Source organism: Cetorhinus maximus, chromosome 21 (genome assembly GCF_964194155.1).
Source record: "Cetorhinus maximus chromosome 21, sCetMax3.hap1.1, whole genome shotgun sequence".
Classification (NCBI taxonomy): domain Eukaryota; kingdom Metazoa; phylum Chordata; class Chondrichthyes; order Lamniformes; family Cetorhinidae; genus Cetorhinus; species Cetorhinus maximus.
The window spans coordinates 68,919,215-68,940,405 of NC_135899.1; the positions used below are offsets into that span (position 1 = coordinate 68,919,215).

The 21,191-nt window shown below is 44.7% G+C and overlaps 1 protein-coding gene across 3 annotated transcripts in view; it reads left to right on the top strand.

The window, feature by feature from the left end:
* The window catches only part of LOC144695964 (grainyhead-like protein 3 homolog), a 92,432-nt gene that overhangs the window by 56,226 nt on the left and 15,015 nt on the right, over positions 1-21,191 (top strand). For all 3 annotated transcript variants that reach the window (XM_078567086.1, XM_078567085.1, XM_078567087.1), the window contains exons 9-10: positions 8,369-8,527; positions 12,853-12,931. In XM_078567086.1, coding sequence (XP_078423212.1) covers positions 8,369-8,527; positions 12,853-12,931 — 238 coding nt within the window. The remainder of the gene's footprint in view (positions 1-8,368; positions 8,528-12,852; positions 12,932-21,191) is intronic.

Genomic DNA, 21,191 nt, shown 5'->3' on the forward strand with positions numbered 1-21,191 from the left:
TAGGTTGCGGTAAATGTTATTCCCACTGACGTAAGCAGGCCTCCAGTAAACGCCATATGGTAAATTTTGCAGGGCTCTATTTGTGCATCTTCTCTGGCGGCGGGCGTGTGGTGTAAGACTGGGCATGGCACCTCACAAGCCTGATTTGATCCGCCACTTTTGGCAATGTGCAATTTTGAGGGTAGAATGAGGCAAGCATAAGCCTCTTTCCCTTTGAATACCTGTTAGGATTAGGTGCCACATTGAATTTCACAAGTCTGGGGAAGGTTCCACCCACGTCACTTACCACAACATACTTAACAAGTTCATCACAAATCTTCAGGTCTGACCAGCTCAAGTAGATTTTTAAAGGGAGATTAATGATGTTACTGAGTTGATGCTTTTTGGAATTCTCAATGGTCGTGGAAGAAGATTCAATAATAATGTTAAGAAGAGAATTGGATATATACTTGAAAAGGAAAGAATTGTAGGGTTATGGGAAATAGCAGGGGTGTGGCACTAACTGGGTAGCTCTTCGCAAGGGCTGGCACAGACACAATGGACAGAATAGCTTCCACCTGCTGTAAGATCCTATGGTGCTATGATTTTGTATTTTTTTTCCTGCCAATTCCAGCCCTCTTTAAGTTTGCTTGCTGCTGTCATTTAAACAGCATTGGGGTTAAAAGGGTTAAATTATGAGGCCAGGTTGTATAGACTCGGCTTCTATTCCCTTGAATATAAAAGGTTAAGAGGTGGTTTAATTCAGCTGTTTAAGATAATTAAAGGAATTGATAGGGTAGATGAAGAAAGGCTATTTCCTCTGGTGAGTGCAGGGTGGAGGAAATGAACAAAGGAGACATAGCCTTAAGCCCTTCAGAGGTGGTCAGAATTACACTTCTTCATACAAAGGGGAATGGCAATCTGGAACTATCTCTCCCAAAAGGCTCTTGAAGCTAGGTCAATTGAAAATTTCAAAATTGAGAGTCATAGATTTTTGTTAGGCAAGGGTATTAAAGATTATGGAACCAGCAGGTGGAAGAGGTTAAGATACAGATCAACAATGATCCAATTGAATGGCATTAAATGCTCAAATGGCTGAATGGCCTTTTCTGAATCCTATATAAATTCCTTAGTGTGTTTCTAAAGCACCACATGATCGAGATTAACAAAGTGAGTTCAAGAGGGACTATAAGAGAAAGTGGTCTGTACCTGGTACTATGGATCCATTCATGTACACCAGAATACAGTCTTATCCCCTCTGTTTTCATAAGAGGCCCTGTTTCCTATCCTGGGGACACTGTCTGCAACAGAGTCAACCAATGAAGCTTTCTTGCTACTGTATCTTTCCATGCCAATCCTGGGAGCATCTGTCACATTAAGGGGCCTGCAGTACCCACATGTATCACAATTATAACAAATGCTCCATTTGTAAAAGCAACAGCTTTATCAGTTTCCCTAGAGAAAGGAAGCATTAGTTGGTCAGGATGCACAGCTTTTGCTGTCTCACAGAGTATTCTTGAGCGTAGGATTTCAGAGATAGCACGTATTTGGGTTTTGTCCAATCCAGCCTACATTATATATGAACAGAAAAGGTGTATTCAATTACATTTGACATCTGGCCACAGAAACATCATCGTGAAGGCCCAGAAAGCAGTTGCAATGCTTTCCTTATGAAGCAGTCCAGTAGGCCTGCTTTATTTGTGGGAGTCGTTAGTGGGGTAACAACTTAAAGAGACCACGATTGACCTCTGTTACTGACTACATTAAACACCTAACAGCAGAGAAGCACCTTGCCTGAATGCCTGAGCACCTGTTTATTGTTATTTGGCTGCAATTCCATCTTCAAGGAAAGTATGCAATCCAGTTTTGGCAGGATGAAAGATTGCAATAAAGCGTGGCATAACCTGCCTTCTGTCCTGTGACACCTACTGTGGGCCATCTTTGCAAAATTGGCAATTATTTCCACTGAGCTAAAGGCTGCAGCCATATACACAATTTCTATCACAGCACCAAAAACAGTGATGTTTTGTGCTGATCTTATATGAAATTCTTAAATCAGTCTGATTGCATTTGATTGTTAATGTTTTATCGGCAATGCCTTACTGAGGATCATTGTTTAAAGGATTCTATTTAAACCATGTACAATGAGTTATAGGGTATATTTAAAGGTCATAGTGTTGAGTTAAAGCTACATCTGCACAAATATCTGTGCAGAATCATACATTAGACTGATAGCCTGATAGTAAAGTTACTTTAAGAGCTGAGGATGTGGGCATCATTCTATTAAACAGACTTTAGGTATGCAACTTTCCTGAGGGCATTTGCTCAATAATATACGCCTTGAAAAGGTACTTGAAATGTTATGAACCCTTCTCCCTAAAGGCTGTAGGGTGTGGAATCACACGCCGCATTCAAGCTAATTGCAGACGAGAGCAGGCGAAGAAGAAGTGTCTCCCCCTCTGTTGTTCCTCGGTCTCTCTAACACCTGTTTTTTGCAGTGCTAGTAATTTGGAATTATATCCTGAACTGTTCCATGGCAATATTGAGGTGGCTTCCTGCGATGCAAGCAACCTTTAGTGCTCACTTGTTATGTTCATGTTCTTCTCTGTCAAGTAGAACAAGGAAATAAAGTAAAAAAAAAGTCCGATCCAGCTGTGACAGATGATTTAAAACTCCCTTGACAGCACAGTCTATAAATGTGCTTGAAACGAAACTCCTTCAGGGTCTGATTGTAATCGTTCTGCAGCTGGCCCAATTTGGTTTGTTGAAGGAAATTTGAGTAAGACAGAGAGAAAAGCCAATAAGATCACATGACTGGAACAGGATTAAATTGTAGTCCAAACCGAAAAATAATGTACAGCTCAATTAGTTTACTTTCACTATGGATAGGTATTTAGAAAGAAAAAACAATTTTCAAATGTATGATGTAGGTTTGAAATGATGTTCTGTGATCTTAGCCCATGACCATTTCACATTTGTGCAGTTACATCACACAGCTTAATTCTGAGATCGTTAAAATAAGCCAGATGCTTATTATAAATGAGCTGCAGGGCAGGCTTGTCATTCATTACGGCAATGTTGTTATTTTGCTTTTGTTTTGAAATTAATAGAAATTTTAGATAACAGTTTATTTCGGGGCTCATGGGCAATTATTTAATGTGGATTGATTTACGCTCTGACCTTTGTTGCAATCCTTGACCAGACCCCAGGACATGGGGGGAAGTACAGTTAGGAACCAATAATGTTTTTGTTTAAAGTAGATAAAGGTTGAGATTCAAGACACCTGCTTTTGGAATAAAGCCACAAGATTCCTTGGGTTTTGAACAAACGAAAACAAACATTACTATAAAAGTTCAGAAAGATAAAACAATTTATAATATGTATCTTACACTCTAACATTCAGGGTAAGTATGAGATACATGTGAATTAACAGACGAACCGTGATTATACACACCACACTACAGAGTAAATGACAGATGCAACCAAAACAGATTCCATAGATTTCTCATTATATCACCCAAACATTAGCCCCACTGTGGGTCAACCAATCTCATTGAAACTTCATCTTTCTCACAAGGATTTCCAATCTCCAAGTTTGAAGATCTCGCCTTAGAATTCTCTCCAAAAGATACTGTCACTTAGACGGCTTTAATAATGGCTCACCTCACAGGGTTTCAATCTTACCTTCTGAGATTCCTTCTCCCTCGATTCCCAAGTATGCTCAAACACTAGCTTACAAGAACACTTTCAGGAATATGGCCTTGGCAAGCAGAACACCACTGCTCCAAAAGGGTACCTTTGCCCCAACAGCCCACTTTACTTAAAATCTGCTCCCTGCAGCTCTTTCTTTAACTTAACTGGGACCTGTTTCTGTCCTTTATGTCTTTGTGACCCTTGTTGACTAGCCAACTGCCTCAAACTGCCTCAAGAAAAGCTGTTCACTGACCCTTGAACTGATCTGGTGACCAATCAAAACATTCCAAGAGGGTCCTACCCTTGTTACTTGGCAGGAAGCAATGTAACAAGCATTGGCACATCCTGTGCCTTAAATGTTACAATCTCCACAGACTGCTAATCTTGCACCCAGGGACACTAAGCACTGGATTTTATGACACTTTACATAGTGATATAATAGTACAATGTTATATAATAGTACAGAGTTCTAATAATTTTTAATTTTCTTTTAAAAACCCGTCTTTTTCACCATTTTGTTACCAAGGACTGAATTATATGAGGCCTCAGCCTCCCCCCCCCTCCACCCACCCCCTCCCCCAACGCCACCACATCATCCCAATGCAGCTCAAAAGCTGGGGAAAGGCTGCTGAGGGGAACACGGGGTGCCTCACAGCCATTTAATGGTTAATGCTATCAATGCAGTGCACTGCAGTCCTGAGGGAATGCTGCACTGTCAGAGATGCTGTCTTTCAGCTGAGACATTAAACCAAGGCCTCACCTGCCCTCTCAGGTGGATGTAGAAGATTCCAAAGCACCATATCAACAAAGAGCAGGGGAGTTCATCCCATTGTCCTGGCCAATAGCTTTCCTCAATCAACATCAAAAAAACAAATTATCTGGTCATTCTCACATTGCTGTGTGGAAATTAGCTGCAGTGTTTCTTACATTACAACAATGTCTAAACTTCAGAATTGCTTCATCGACTGTAGTAGGGTGAAACATAAACAAGTTTTCAGCTGTCATTTATCTCTATCTCCTATTGGCTGGTTGATGCTGACAGAGGTGCCTGATAACAGCTTCCTCTTGTCGACATCTGCTATGGGGAATGGTGTGTGGCATGGGAAAGTGGCCTAAGGTGCTTGCAGAGTTCAACTTTCAAAGAAACAGAGAAAGATTCATATGTTTATTCGCTGTTTACTTGGAAATATAATTGTTGCCCTTATGTTGTCGTGGAGTAAATATATAGGGCAGAACGTTCCTGGCGCCAGGATGGCAGGCGTGGAGGTGGGCGTGGGGGCTGATAAAGTAGTGGGAAACCGTGCCACAATGGCTTCTCAATGCATTCCCACCGCCGGGTAAGTTTCCCAGCAGCAGGATGGGAGCCGGATTGATGGGTGAGCAAATGAACTAATTAAGTGCCCCCTTAGGGGTTACTTTTCAGGGCTACCCTTTGTCCGGTGCAGGGTGGCCCCCACCATGTAGGGCGGCCTCCCTCCAGACATCCGCGAGGCCTTCAGAGCTGGAGGCTTCATGCCCCAGAGTGGAGGGCGTGGGGAGGAAAGTCATCTCCATAGCTCTGATACACCATTGGGTAGGGGCTCTTCACCTTCCCGTGCTGCCGTCCCCCTTGGCCATCTGGAATCATAGAATCATACAGTGCAGAAGAGGCCCTTCGGCCCATCGAGTCTACACCGACATGTGAGAAACACGTGTATTAAATTAAAATTTCTCCTCTGAGTGCATCTCCGTATTGAGGCCTGTGATTGGGCTGACAACATCTACACCCTACCCACCCACTGTCCTTACGGATGGCGAGCCCAGAGGTGGCCAGTTAGGAGGTCGCCTCCAAGAATATTGCCGAGCTGCCCCCACTGCCAGCGAGTGCAGGCTCAGGACTTCCATTTTCACCTCGATGTCAGGATTCCAAAGTCCATGGTAAAATTCAGACCATACAAGGCATTTGAAACATGAGCTTAAAGAGTAGCATCCTCCTGCTAAAATGATTTTTATGTGATTTTGCTAGTGAACAAATGTCCAGCGAGCACTGTCAGGGACAAAAGGTTTCCTTCATTTGAAAGTCTAATAGAAATGTTTGCATGGAGACCACACTGACGCTGATTCCCAGGTAACTGAAATTTCCAAACGACTCTGACACAGAGTTCGTACAATTGGTTGATTTTGGATGCTGTAACCCAATGGCTCGCTGCCCTCCGTCACTATAATGATGTTCATTTGAACGGTGAAGTCAAAAACAATCTCAATGAAACAAATGACTAGCAAAATCTGGTTGTTTACCATATGATCATGAAAGGAATATTGCATGTATCTGACTTCAATTTCAATAGGGTTGCACATGATTGGTTTTATTATCCTGACGGTGAAGCGACAGATGCCGTGTATGGTTTGTACAATAAATACAATAAAATTGTCTGAACACAGTTTGATGGCTCTTCTGTATTTTCACAGCTATCAATTTGTGCATCAGTCATGAGCATTAATTAATAAAACAAATAGAACGATAAGTCCTGGTTTTTTAATAAAATCACACCGTGCAGACATCATACCAGGACAATCCTTGAAATTATACCACACTGGCAGGTCATTTGTAGAAATATGACAGAATTTAAAGAAATATCAAAGACACAAAATAATATAATCTCACTTTATAGTTAAGATCAGAAGAAATAGGAACAAATAGGTGTAGACCAAATGGCCCCTCGAGCCTACTCCGCCATTCCATATGATCATGGTTGATCTTCTGCCTCAGCTTTACTTTCCCGCCTGCTCCCCATATCCCCTGATTGCCTGTGACACCAAAAATCTGTCTATCCCAGCTTTAGCTATACTCAACGATGGAGCATCCACAACCCTGTTGGGTAGACAATTCCAAAGATTCACAACCTCCTGAGTGAAGAAATTTCTCCTCACCTCAGTCCTAAACGATTGACACTTTATCCTGAGACCGTGCCCCTGTATTCTAGATCGCCCAGCAATGAAGGAACATCCTCTCCATGTCTACCTTGTATGTTTCATTGAGAAAACCTCCCATTCTTCTAAACTCCAGGGAATAATTTTTTTTTTATTCATCCATGGGACGTGGGCGTCACTGGCAAGGCCAGCATTTATTGTTCACTTCTAATCCTTGTTCAGAGGGCACATGTAGGCCAAACCAGGTAAGGACAGCATATTTCCTTCCCTAAAGGGAATTGGTGAACCAGTTGGGTTTTTACAACTATCAGCAATAGTCATCATCAGACTTTTAATTCCAGATTTTTATTGAATTCAAATTTCACCATCTGATGTGGTGGGATTCAAACCAAGGTGCCCAGAGCATTACCCTGAGTCTCTGGAATACTAGCCCAGTGACAATACCACTTTGCCACCGCCTCCCCAATATAGGCTCAATTTACTCAGCCTCTAATGATAGGTCAACTTATTCATTCCAGGAACTAATCCAGTGAACCTTTGCTTTACCACCTCCAATGCAAGTATATCCTTCCTTAGATATAGAGACTAAAACTGTGCACAGTATTCCAGGTGTGGTCTTACCAAAGCCCTGTACAGTTGTAGCAAGGCTTCCTTATTCTTGTACTCCAATTGCCTTGCAATAAAGACCAACGTAAACCATTTGCCTTCCTAATTGCTTATTGTAGCTGCATGCCCCTTGTGCAAGTGCATCTGAACATTAAGATTTAGAAGTTTCATATCATTCAAAAAAATATTCTATGGGCAGGATTTTCTGGTCGTCAGGCTGGTGTGGCGGCCGGGCCTGGGAGCGGCCGGGAAACGACCCACTGCCCACGATCAGCCCCCCAACCGCGATTTCACACTGGCGGACCAATTAACGGCCAGCCAGCGTGAAAGGTGCCTGAGAAGCTTGGCTCTGCTGGGGCAGGGGGGCTGGGGGAGGAGGGCAAACGCATAAGTCTCCGCATGCGCGGGGAAACACATACTGAAAGCTCCCTGAAGGCAGGGAGCTGAAGAATTTTAAAATAGAGATTTTGAAAATCTGAAAAAAATGTCCACACATAGGACTCACTCACATGAACAGGGACCATAATAAAAATTAATGTTGGAAACCTCATCCCGCCCGTGATTGAGGTCCTCAAAAACGCAAAAGCTGCCTGGCCGATTCGCCGGACTGCCAACTGTAAGGTTGGGCAGGCAACGGAAAATCGCTGTAAATTAATAGATTAATGGCCTTAATAGGCCTCTCGATTGTCGGCAGGCGCACTGCTGACTCTCCCGCGTGCCTGGCGACCAAAATAACGCACAAGTGCACAATGACTTCGGGGCGCTCACCCTACGTCACCGTGCGTTATTTTACGTCTGATCAGGTCGGGCTTATACTGCCCGCGGGAAGGAAAATTCTGCCCTATATTACTAATCTTACTGTTGAAGTGAAGAACCTTGCACTTCCACACATCATACGCCATCTGCCAGTTTGTTGCCCACTCGCTTTAACCTGTTTAACACGAATTACCTATAATTATCCATAGGGTTCATCTGTAAGGAAGCGTTTATTTGTAATTATCTTTCCAGTAAAGTATGAGAATATTAATGTGTCACCCCTCCCTAGGGTATAATCATATTCTGAAGCCTCTAACAATTCAGTCCAAACTTCCTGTCTTGCCCAAATGGGATGTTTTAATATAAAAGAAGCATTGTTCAGCGTGCAGAAAATAATTTTTCCATTTTCTTCTCTCTCCAATAGGTTTACATTGGAATTAACTGCCTTAGTACAGACTTCTCCTCACAGAAGGGAGTCAAAGGTCTTCCCTTGAATCTCCAGATAGACACCTATGACTGTGAAGCCAAATCAGACAAGCCTATTCACCGGTCTGTCTGCCAGATTAAAATATTTGTGGACAAGGTACAGTTTCATCTGTGCAATCAGTGGTGTGGTGTCTTAAATGTTGTTGTGTTTAGTATCCAGAGGATATTGATATTTAATAGCAAAATCTTATAAGACCATAAGACATAGGAGCAGAAATTAGGCCATTCGGCCCATTGAGTCTGCTCCGCCATTCAATCATGACTGGTAAGTTTCTCCCGCCTTCTCCCCGTAACCTTTGATCCCCTTATCATTCAAGAACCTATCTATCTCAGTCTTAAATACACTCAATGACCTGGCCTCCACAGCCTTCTGTGGCAATGAATTCCATAGATTCACCACTCTCTGGCTAAAGAAGTTTCTCTCATCTCTGTTCTAAAAGGGCTGCCCTTTACTCTGAGGCTGTGCCCTCGGGTCCTAGTCTCTCCTACTAATGGAAACATCTTCCCTACGTCCACTCTATCCAGGCCTTTAAGTATTTTGTAAGTTTCAATCAGATCCCTCCTCATCCTTCTAAACTCCATCGAGTATAGACCCAGAGTCTTCAAACGTTCCTCATATGTTAAGCCTTTCATTCCTGGGATCATTCTTGTGTACCTCCTCTGGACCCTCTCCAGGGCCAGAAAATCCTTCCTGAGATACGGGGCCCAAAATTGCTCACAATATTCTAAATGTGGTCCGACCAGGGCCTTATAAAGCCTCAGCAGCACATCCCTGCTTTTATGTTCTAGTCCTCTCGAAATAAATGCCAACATTGCATGATCTTATTGAAACATATAAGATCTTGAGGGGACTGGATAGGGTGGTTACCGGGAGGATGTTTCCTCTTGGAGGGGAAACTAGAACTCGGGGACATAGCTTAAGAATAAGAGGTCTCCCCTTTAAGACAGAGATGAGGAGCATTGTTTTCTCTCAGATAGTCATTAGATTGTAGAATTCTCTTCCCCTAAAGGTAGAGGAGACTGGGTCTTTAAATTTTTTCAAGGCAGGGTTAGAAAGATTTTTGTTAGACAAGGGAGTCAAAGGTTATGGGATGCAGACAGGAAAGTGGAGCTGAGACTACAACTAGATCAGCCATGATCTTATTAAATAGTGGAGCAGGCTTGAAAAGCTGAATGGTCTAATCATGCTCCTAAGTCCTATGTTCCATAACCAGCAAAGATCAAGGAATATAGAAAAGAGAAGAGCAGAAAAATAAAAAGTGGAGAAATTGTAAAAGAAAAGAAGCTTCAGGTATTAATAAAGAGAAAATGGTAAATTTGACTGGTCATAATCTAATTCCCAGTGAACATCAAGCCACAGCACTAATTTGTTCACCCTTCAGTCCTGATTGGTACAAAGTTGTCAGCCTTACTCAGAGACGCTAAAAGGGTAGCGTAGAAAATGGAAATGTTCCATACAAGCTGCTTTTCTGAGTCTGGAGGTTAAACCAAATATTTGACAGAATATCAAGAGCTTTATTATGAAGGTGTCAATAATATAATTTATATGAAAATCTATTTAAATATTTTGTTCATAGAAAATGGTTCAGTCATTTCCCAAAGACTACATACTAATATTGTGAGCATTCTAGTTATTTTCTAATGCTAAACTGGATTTGCTAAAGGATTAATGTGCTGTGTAGTTCATGTTAGTGCAATAATAAACTGTAGACCATATCTGAAGTAAAATTTGTTCAGCATTGTGGTTTATTCTGGGCAAGTACTGCAACTTATATCTTTTTATTGTAAAGAGTTAACATTATGGGAGAAAATCTATCCTGACCTCCTCCCTTTCTGAAACCCCTATTGATGCCAGTGGATAAAGATTTTTTTTCTTCTTGAGTATAAGATGAATCTCTGATAAAAAAGGAAATGCTTTGCCCATTGCTGCAATAAAAACAATCTCAGCGATAGGAATATGCATTGCACAATTGAAATGCCAAAACTTGCAAAATAGTTTTTTTTGAACAGTTTGGGTGAGTGCAGTTGAGGAATGCCCCCTGACTTGTGCACATATTGTGGGATTGATTGAGTTATGTCAAATCTTTGTGACTTGATTACTACATTGAGACTGATGAAATGATAAGCAGAAAATGCTGGAAAAGATCTGCAGGCTTCTCATCAGTTCATTTCATGTGTTACCTGTGGGCAAGTTCTAAATAAAAACATGATATTCTTATTGGCTTTCAAAGTATGTTTCTAAGTCCCGTGCTTTGCAGACCATATCTAGAAGGTAAACCTTGTAGGCAATGTATAAGATCACTAACCTAGTCATTAAAACTTTGCATTTATAATAGGGAGTGAAACACTTGTTTTCTCAACCAGTGAATCACACCCATTTCTTCATTCAAATGATGCGTGCATGGCATTATTGTAAATGTCTTACTAATGGAAAATTATGAAAGGGAGATTTCTCAAAGTTACAAAGAAGTCTGTTGCAAACAGGATATAACAGAAGGATTTATGATTAAGGTAAGGTGAATTGCCTGACCAGTGCATCAGTAGATGTTCAACTGTATTATTACATTCATTGGATGACAGGTGAATGCTGTGGAAAGGTTTGTAGTTACTAGCAACACTTAGTTAGCAATCTAGTCATGGTAGGAAAATGCCTGCTGGTTGAATGCAATGACTGCAGAGTATTATATAAAACTTGCACTGGCTGACGAGTCTTTGTAATATCAACCTGTAGTGTACTGTAGAGGTCTTTGGTGTAAGTATGTTTTTCTTTTCTATTATGAATAATGGTAGAAAATGAAAAGAGATAGGATCTCCTTTAAAACCTGAGCCAGGATTAGTGAAAGATATGTAATATATACCTCAGACATGAACCATCACAAAATAACAGATGGAGCTGAAATGGAATGTGACAGTGAAAGAGAGAATGGGTGAGAAAGAACTCTTTGGAGTTTAAAGTGCACCCAAAGTATAGAGATATCTGTTTTGTTTAGCCAGTTATATGGTATGTGGTCCTATACCCCACCCTTATATTTTCATAAGCTATGTAAATGCATGGTTTGGAAACCAATAATGATCTGATAGTTCGTCTCCTGACCAGCCACTTTGCATAGACAGGTAGACAGTAGATAGATTCAGTTAGATTAAACACAGTTAGTGGCAGTTATCTATTTTTTGAGTGTTTTAGTCAGATTAAAGTAACAGATTAGCAATGGCCTAAAGGAGGTAAAAAGATTAATCGGATTACTCCAAAAAGACATACACAGTGGTGTTCCCCACAGCTGAGTATGAGGACCACTGCTCTTTTTGATCTATATTAACCTGGAATTGAGTATATAGGTTATAATATCAAAATCTGCAGATTATATGACACCGGCAAATGTAGTAAACAATGAGGCAGATAATGACCGACATCAAGTGGACATTATCAGAATGGTGAAATGGGCGGACACATGGTAGATGAAACTTAACACACAGATGTATGAAGTGATGCATTTTGGGATGAAGAAAGAGTAGAGGCAGTATGAATTGATTGGACATGTTTTAAAGAGGGTGTCAGAAGAGAGGGGCCCAAGGGTATATACACAAACTTTGTTGGTGGCAGGACAAGGTGAGAAGGCTATTTAAAAATCCTTGGCTCTATTAATAGAGTAAAAAGTTTATTTCCCCTTCTCCTTTCAGAAAAACAAACACTGCTGAGCTGAACTATTGTGTTAAATTCTGGAACCACACTTTAGAAAGAATGTCAAGACTTTAAGGGTACAGAAGAGATTTACTAGAATGGTCACAGGGATGAGGGACTTCAGTTAGGTAGAGAGGCAGGAGAGGCTGAGGTTGTTCTTTGAGCAGAGAATATTGAGAATAAATTTGTTAGAGGTGTTCAAAATCATGAATGGTTTTGGTAGAGTAAATAAGGAGAAGTTATTTTCAGTGGCAGAAATGGTCAGGAGCCAAAGGACACAGAGTTAAGATGATTGGCAAAAGAACTAGAGGCGACTTGAGGGAAACATTTCTTTACACGGTGAGTTGTTATGGTCTGAAATGCACTGTCTGAAAGTGCGGTGGAAACAGATTCAATAGTAACATTCAAAAGTGAGTTGGTTAAACAATTTAAAGGAGAAAGGTTAAAGGGTTATGGGAAAAGAGCAAGGAAATGGGATTAATTGGATAGCTCAACCAAAGGCCTGCTGCACTGTATCATTCTATGACTCTACAATTGGATCTACCAACAGGAAATACAATACATAGATCCTTTGAGAATGATAAAATAGAATTTGGTCTTTAGTACCTTATTGCTTATACAGTCCTGTGCAATTAACTATTTGAAGTTTACATAAGGAAACCATTTGACTTCTGTTAACAATTTAATTTACAATTCATATTCTGGAGAGTCACTCCATATTCTTCTTATGTCTTTGGTTCCAGGGTGCTGAGAGGAAAATGAGAGATGAAGAACGCAAACAATCGAAAAGAAAAAGCAAGTTCCCGGATTCCACCACAGACAGTAAGCAAAATAATGTTTGCAATAGCATGCTAGAATCCTACAGAATAAAGTGAATGAAAATCCTAATAGCACTCAACACCTCAACATTCTATTTCCGCTCCTTTTATATTTTCATAAATTACATTTTGAAGAAATATAAACCTGAACACAACAAAGGTGAGAGCAAAGTAAAGGATGTACAAAATAAACATTGGTCCCAAATAGAAAATTTTGAGCTTGAAGAACTCAAAGGAGAAAAAAAAATTCTCTGTGAAATATCAGGAGGAAAATCATTATTTTTAAAACAGCAGGGTCCTCTTTCAGAAGTGAAAACAGAAAATGATGGAAATACAAAGGGGGTTAGTCAGCAGCAGTAAAGAGAAGAGATATGTACACCCTTCATCAGACCAATGGCAAAGCGATAAACAGACATTTCAGTGAGATTGGAAAAATAGAGAGAAAAAACTGGAGCAAGAGAGGGAGAGAGAACCAAAAGATAGTCTACACAGAGGGAGTTAATGCACCATAAAACCTAAGAACTCCTCAATTTTCTCTGATGGCTCAATTTTCCACAGAGCTTCTGAAGTCTCTCCCTTTTCCTTCAAACGAGCCCTTCTCCCAAATGTTTGCTCTTACATCACCCCTCCCTCTCACAACATCAATAGGGTCCCTTTAGTTTTCACTTTCTGTTCCATGAACCTTTTCAATTACCAGGTCATGTTCAACCATTTCTATTACATACAAAATGATCCCACAGCTAAGCATATTTTCCTCAGCCCTCTCTGTCATTCAAAGGGACTGATTCCCTGAACAATACTCTTGTCAGCTTTTTCGCCATCCCTAGTTCCAGCTATCCTATTACTGGAGCATTCCTCCGCAGGCCCTGGAAATACAACATCTGCCCATTTCCTTCTCCCACATCATTATCCAGCGTCTCAAACACTCCTTCCATGTGAGACAGCAGTCCACATGTGCTTTCTCTATCTAATACACACTGTATTTGTATCTTATATTATGAGAAACCCAAATGGAATTTAGGTGACTGCTTCACTGAATGTCTCTGTTACCCTGAACTGCTTGTGGCTCTTCGCCTTTTCCATTTCCACCCTGACCTCTAAATCTTTCCTGCGCTGTTTCAGTGAGAGTCCAATGTGAGATTCAGAAACAATAAACCTCGGCTGGATTTTGAGCCCCTGTCAGGGCCAGGAACAGAGGCGGGCAGGACCATCCTGTTTGCTAGTTCCCCCACTCCATCCTGCCCGCTGGGGCCATTTTCCTGGAGGCAAAATGGGGGCTGGGTGGTGGGTGTGGTGGTAGGGCTCCCTGCCCTTAAACAATAGGTAGACAATTCAGCTAATTAGCTGCCTGGAGGTGGCATCCCAGTGGCAGACTGGCCTAAAGAACCCCCCTGCATACCAGGGTGCTGGAGCTGCCGCAGGCTGCCTTGTGGAGGGCCCCCCCAACACCGCACCCCCCTAACTCCCCACACCATAGTAGTGATCTGGCTGCAAAGGTCATTTTTTACTTTAAATTTAAAAGGGTTGGAGACTCAATGCAGTGTTGTGATAGAGTATATAATATGTTAAATATAATCATTTAAATATATGTTTATGTAAATATGTATGTTGGGGGAAGTTATGAAATATCACGTGATTCAATTCTCTTGCACAGTTAGTTAGCACTCATAAGCTGAAGCAACAAGTTGCCATTAAATCTTTGTGCTCAAACTCTCTGGCTGCTCTTCAGTTTCCTTTGTATTAATCTAGGAAGAGATAATACAACAGGCACCTCCACTTTGAAGCTTCCTCTCCCTCACTTAACTGCCATGCCATCCTGCGGATGCTTTCAAGCTGTAAGCCCTCTGATTGGCCCACCAGTTTCGATAGCCCACCCACCATCCTTATTTGGAAAGTGAGCCTGCCCTCTGACTATGAATTGGTCACTCGGGGGAAAAATCACGTTGAGTGACTTCTCCCCACCAAGTTCAGGCTTCTGACCCCCGTTTCAGCCTGACTGTGAGGTTCAAGAGAAAATCCAGCCTCTTGCTTGTCTTAACATTGATGCCAGCAACTCCAGACCCCCAGCTGCACTCCACATTCTCTTCATAGCAGTTATTGCTTGTGATGTAGGAAGGATCTGGCAATATTTGGGAGGAGGGTGGGGCCGATATATGTCAGGGCTCAGGCTGGAATTTTCCGGCCCCGTTGACATCGGGCGTCATGGTGGCCGGAGCAGGACAATATGGTGAGAAGACCAAAAATCGGTTTCACGCCGTTGTGAAACCAGTTTGCGATCGTCCGCTCCACCCGTCAATGGCGGGCCGCGTTTCCTAACGCCACATGCCGGGAACTTAATTTCAATACTTTAGCATCTCATTATAACCCCTGCTCACCGGAATCACCTCTCCACATCAAATTTACCGTCCACATCGACGTGACTTCAGAACGGTGTGCTTCATGGCTGCCTTTAAAAGGCGTGCACCTGGTGAGCTGAACTTCAAGAGCAACTCAGAGGTGAGTGCGCACAACCTTGCGCAGCACTCACCAGCGGCGCCCGTAGGACATCAAGACACTGCGCATTCGGTGGGGGCACAGGCAAGCTGCTTTTTCCCGGCTTGCTTTCAGTGCAGTGCTGGGCAAGGGCTCCAGTGTGGGTCAGGCTGGGGGCCCGGTGGGGTGGGGCGAAGGGGGCAAGACAGCACAGACTGGAGGAAGTACACAAATACACAAGTACATGCCGGGGTGTTGGGGGAAGGGGGTTGGGGGGGTATTGAGGAAAGTGGCCATGTACGTGGAAAAGCTTGTCAAAAGTCAGCATTCATCCCCAGGTGAGGCCATTCAGCTGCAGCTCCATGGACATGGCTCAGGCTTAGAGTCAAGCCTCTGGAGCATTTCCGCCCACTCAAGCAACACAAATGCATGAAAGTGCCACCAAATGCTCCAGAATTTTACACCCCTCATTCCCAGACTGCAAATTAATGTATGTTTCATGGGGCAGCAGGACAATTGGACGACTGGGCAAGTTGTACAATCCCCCTGTGAAAGGCAGCCATGGCGCAGTCACTGGTGGAGGCGCTCACAGCTCTTTGCAATATCTTTATTAAGGTTTGGACCAGTATCCCCATGGTTCAAGCTAACAGTGCAGCCTTGCAGTGCAGGTTGGAGAATGCCTGCGCCTGAGCTGAGAGCTCACAAGTGGGCAAAGCTGCTGCCAATCAGTCAAGTGGAGTGGGGCAGAGGTGGGTGGGGTTTTGGCAGCCATGAAGCACACTACACACTGGCCATAGAAATGGTGGCCAGCATCTCCGGGATGTGTGAAGGGGCCTTCAGACCTAACCAAGAGAAGTTCTTAGGACACATATGCTAGCCAATGGGTCTCTCTCTTTGATCCTGCAGGAGGAGAACATCAGGATCATGGGGCCTGGTGATTTGGCGGTGTGCCTCATGGCTTACAGAGACCAGAGAGGAAGAAGAAGAGGCACCTGGCTCGGCAAAGGGAGAAGCACCTTCCTCAAGGTGAAGGGGAGGCAGAGCCTGCTGTGCACGCAGCTGAAGATCCACAGAGAGCCATTGCTCGTGGGTGCCTGACTGGACCCAGGGTCTATAGATGATACTTGTCATGCCTGCAGATGACTCAGATCCTGTGCCGCCAAAGACTGAGCATGCCTATGGAACGGGTCAGTCACAAATGCCACATGTTGCAGGATTTGGTGCCGCGGGGACATGGAGAGCATCCACTGCCAGTGGCCATGAAAATGACCGCAGTGCTCAATTTTTATGCCAGTGGCTCCTCCCAGAGCACCACAGGTGACCTGAGCAGGATCTCACAAGCCTCCACACACAAGTGTATCCAGGAGGTCATGGACGCCATCTTCGCAAAGGCACAGAACTTTGTGCATTTCACACAGGACCAGGAAAGCAAGACCACTGGGATTTGTGTAGATCTCAGGTTTTCCACAGATGCAGGATGCCATTGGCTGCACTCACATGGTGCTTAAGTCTCCATGGCAACAAGCAGTCAACTACGTCAACAGCAAGGGCTTCCACTCACTGAATGTTCAGCTGGTGTGTGACCACCACAAACACATCCTACAGGTCTGCACACGATTCCCAGGGAGTGGTCCATGACTCCTATATCCTTAGCAGGTCGCAGTTCCCTGACATCTTCCAGGGTGCAAAGAGCCTATAGGGTTGGCCCCTGGGGGACAAGGGCTACCCGCAGAGGACGTGGCTGATGACACCCGTGTGGCGGCCTCAGACTGCAGCAGAGTGACAATATAACAAGGCTCATGCTGCAGCTCGCAACTTGGTGGAGCAAATGATAGGCATTTTGAAAATGAGATTCCGGTGCCTCGACAGGTCCAATGGAGCACTGCAATACAGTCCCCAGAGGGTGTCGCGCATCATCATTGCTTGCTGCATGCTCCATAACCTGGTACTGCACAAAGGGAGGACCTGGCTGAGGAAGAGATGGAAGAGCTACATGTCTCCTCCAATGAAGAGGACATCGAAGGGGATGATGGTGATGAGGTCCTCAAAGGTGACGATGCCGGCGATGAGGCCATCGCACTGGCCAGGCGAGGCAGGTGAGCTCGGGAGGTTCATGGAGGATGATGACGAGATGCAGTGAGGACAGTTCTGACATCCTCATTTTGCATCTGTGAATATTTGACTCCAAGTGTGTCTGATGGCAATGCACATAACCTCAGTTCTGATGCTCATGTCATGGAGATGCAGCAGAGGCTGTAATAGTCACTGGATTCCAGGAGGATGATGGCAAAATGCAGTGAGGACACTCCATAGTTCTTCACATTGTCTCTGTGAATGTCTGACTCCTGTCTGGCTGAGGGCAGCTCTGTGACCCGGGTCATATGATGGAGACGCAGCCATGAAACTTTAAGTGCACCTGATCCTTTGTCAGCCTGCAGCATCTGACCCTTTCAGGAGCACAGTATCACCGGTCACAGATGCTGAAGAGATGGGGGCCAGCCCCACCTCAAAGGTGCTGAGAGCACACAGAGAGAACTCTGTGACGCCTGCCCACGACATTCTAGCAGCAATGATAAGCACCATCGAGGTGCAGGCATCAGTAATGTGTCCAGTGAGTGTGAAGCCGGACCATCAGTTTGGTCTGAAGGTTACACACTTCACAGGGAAGAGGCCCTGGACTGAGACACCTGCCTTTATCTTGTGCAGGAACCAAGGTTTCACATCTGAGTGATACGAACTGCTCATCATGACAAAGAGCCCTAGACAAGGGGACATACTTGGGAGTTTATTTACAACAGCAAACATTATGTACTAGTGATTAACACCCATGCCCAGGCTGTGCACCTAGGTGTCAGCTGTGGCTCAGTTCATAGCACCCTTTGAGTCAGAAGGTTGTGGGTTCATGTCCCACTCCAGGACTTGAAGAAAAAAAAGTCAAGAACTACTGTGAATGTACTTGAAAGAGTTACATCTTAACTTGCCTTTAAATTTTGTCTTTGTTTTTGCAGTTTCCCTTTAAGGGACTGTTTTTTACTTTGTCCCTGATTTTGTTAATTTAGCTTATTTGTTTGACTCAAAAGAGTTACATCTTCTTAACCTTCCTAACCCTGCCACTGCATCTTGCTGCTCCCAGGACATCCACAGCGGAGGTGTAGGCAGCCTGCTGACTGCTGTGCCCTGTCTGTGATGACCTTGGCCAGCGTCCTCGGGAGGGCCGAGACCTGGAGGGCCCTGCCTGTTTTCAGAGTCCTGCTGTGTAGCAGTGGCACCCTCCTCAGCCCGTGGAGCTAGAGCTGCTGGGATCACAGGGAGTGGGGAGTTGGATGTGCCAGACATTCCCGGAGTCACCTGGATGGATGGCCCCGTGGTATGTGCCTGCTGATCCTCTTCCCTATGGGTGCTCGAGGGTGCCTAGCTGACTCCTTGAGGAGAAGGGGAAGCTGGAGCGAGATCGAGCTGCCCTGCACCCTTGTTGCGTTGACACTGTTGGAGGCCAAATATGGCGTCAGCGATGGAGTTGAGCCCGCACAGCAGTGCAGGTCTGATGTCCTGGGCCAAGGGCTTCATGGCGGCCACCATCCTACCAGTGTTGATCTTGGTGCGTTGGCATGCCAGCGCTATCACCTCAGACTGAAGGCGGACTGACTCTTCCATTGTGACTTGCAATCTGAGGAGTGCAGCGGACATCCCTTCCTGATGTTCCCGGGCTTGCCTTTGCAGTTCCAGCGACTGAGGTATGACCGAGTCCAGAGGCTCGTCATCTGACTCGGACTCAGCAATGTTCTGGCCTCCAGCAATCCTCCCAGTGCCGGGGACCTGGGAAGTCCCTGTCGCTGCCTGCTGTGGATCAGGCAGTGCGATGTGCTCACCAGACTGTGACCCCAAGGCTACTCTAGGATTAGATCCCACCGACGTGTGTGTCTCTGCGCTGGAGGAGGGTGTGGGTGAGCGCTGTGATGGGTCTTCAGTGAGGGTGTCATCAGCTTCCTCTTCCGAGGTATCTTCGGGGCTTGAGTCGAGGACTTGGCTCGTGGACCCCCTCAGCTTCTTCCCAGATGCACCTGCGAAAACAAGGAAAGATAATTAGTACATGGCAGGGGACTGCGGAACAAGGGAGCTCACTCACAGCATGGTTGTCTGATGGATGTTGCACTGTTGGATCCTCACTTGGCTGAGCACCGCCGACCTCACCGTCAGCGCAGTAATACTCTATATCATCGCCGGCCAGCCGGATGACTCTGTTCTCAAAGTCTGTGAGGACCTTGCTGTCGGGCATTCCTCCACCAGTCTGTGACCTCTCCCTTTTGTTGTGCGCCAGCTTGTCCTGCAAGAATAAAGACGGAGATAGTGTAAGCAAGATGACTGCCAGGCCAGATGAGAGGGATGCCTGGCACGTGTGGGTGGTGAGTGGTGCCATGGATGGGATGAGGACACGATCCTCAGGGCAGATGAAGGTTTGTGTGAGAGAGTGAATGGTGATGTCCCTTGAACTGGAAGCGAGTGAGATCCCTGTGGATGTGTGATGTGTTTGTGAGTATGTGAGTTGAGAGTGATGAGAAGAGTGACTTACCCTGGCAGAACAGAGGAGATCATTCATCCTCTTTTGGCACTGGGTGGCTGTCCACTTTTGCAGGCCATGGGCGCTGACCACTGCTGCCACCGCCTCGCATGCTGGATTGATGGCCTTGCTTGTTGGTCTTCGCCGAGTGGAAGTAGAGGACTTCATGGTGGCCCTCCACTGCATCCAGTAGACACTTGAAGGTGGCAACACTAAATTTGGGGGCAGCATGTTTCCTCCCTTTGGCAGCCATGACTTTCCACCAGCTTCCGATCCCTAAGAGAGAGCTAGCTGTGTGCAGGGGTGCCCTTTAAATATGGCGCCCAGATTACTGAAGGCCTGAGGTGACGGCTGGGCGGGTGAATCAGAGACTGCCCCACCAGTGACCCAACGTATTTCCCAGCAGTGCATTATTAATGAGGCGGGATGCACCGGGAATGGGACAATACGGATCTGTTTCCAGCCTAGCAGCTGGCCAAACTGACAGGCAAGCTAGTGGCCAGGGTCGAGTGGGGTGGCATAACCAACAACAGAAGGCCACAGCCAGAGATATTCAGCAGTAATCTGGAGAGGGGGAAGGTCACCATTCATGGATTCAGGGAGGAGAAGAAATTGCAGCTGGGAGTGGGGAGGGAGTCAGCAACTGGCAAGGGAAGAGAAGATGTGATCTGCAAGTAGGAAGCCGAAGGCTTCCTTGATGGACCGAGGGATGCATTCCTGCTCTTCCTGGCCAACAAGAAGTGCTGGAAAAGGCACTTCCTTTCTGAAGTCAGTGGCTCCCACTTCCCTTTCAGTGCTGGGTTTTTTGACCTCTTGGAAACTGGCTGAACAATGCAATTGGAATCCCAGTTTAAATATGGTAATAAAGCAGCCCTCCTTTCCATGTTGGTACACTCAGATGCCATGAGATCCGCCACCATAAAAACAGTGACGGGCATGTGATTTGTGATCACATTTTGGTTTAACCTCTCTGCTTCCCCACAACCCTCACCCACTTGGCATTTGGGTGATTAACATTGAGGTCAATGCCTTTTCTTAGCTCTTAATTTCTTCTGCTCTATTGGAATGACTGAAGGCTGTGAAGTTTACAATATCTGTGCTGGGTGGGGATTTGCTCCTGGTCTCCGCAGGCTGTTAAACCTGTTGCTCCAAGGGTATCTACAAAGCCTTTTCTGTATTCATTATCAGTCTGCAAAAAATAAACTCCTAATCTTCTTTCTCGTCCTTTTCATTT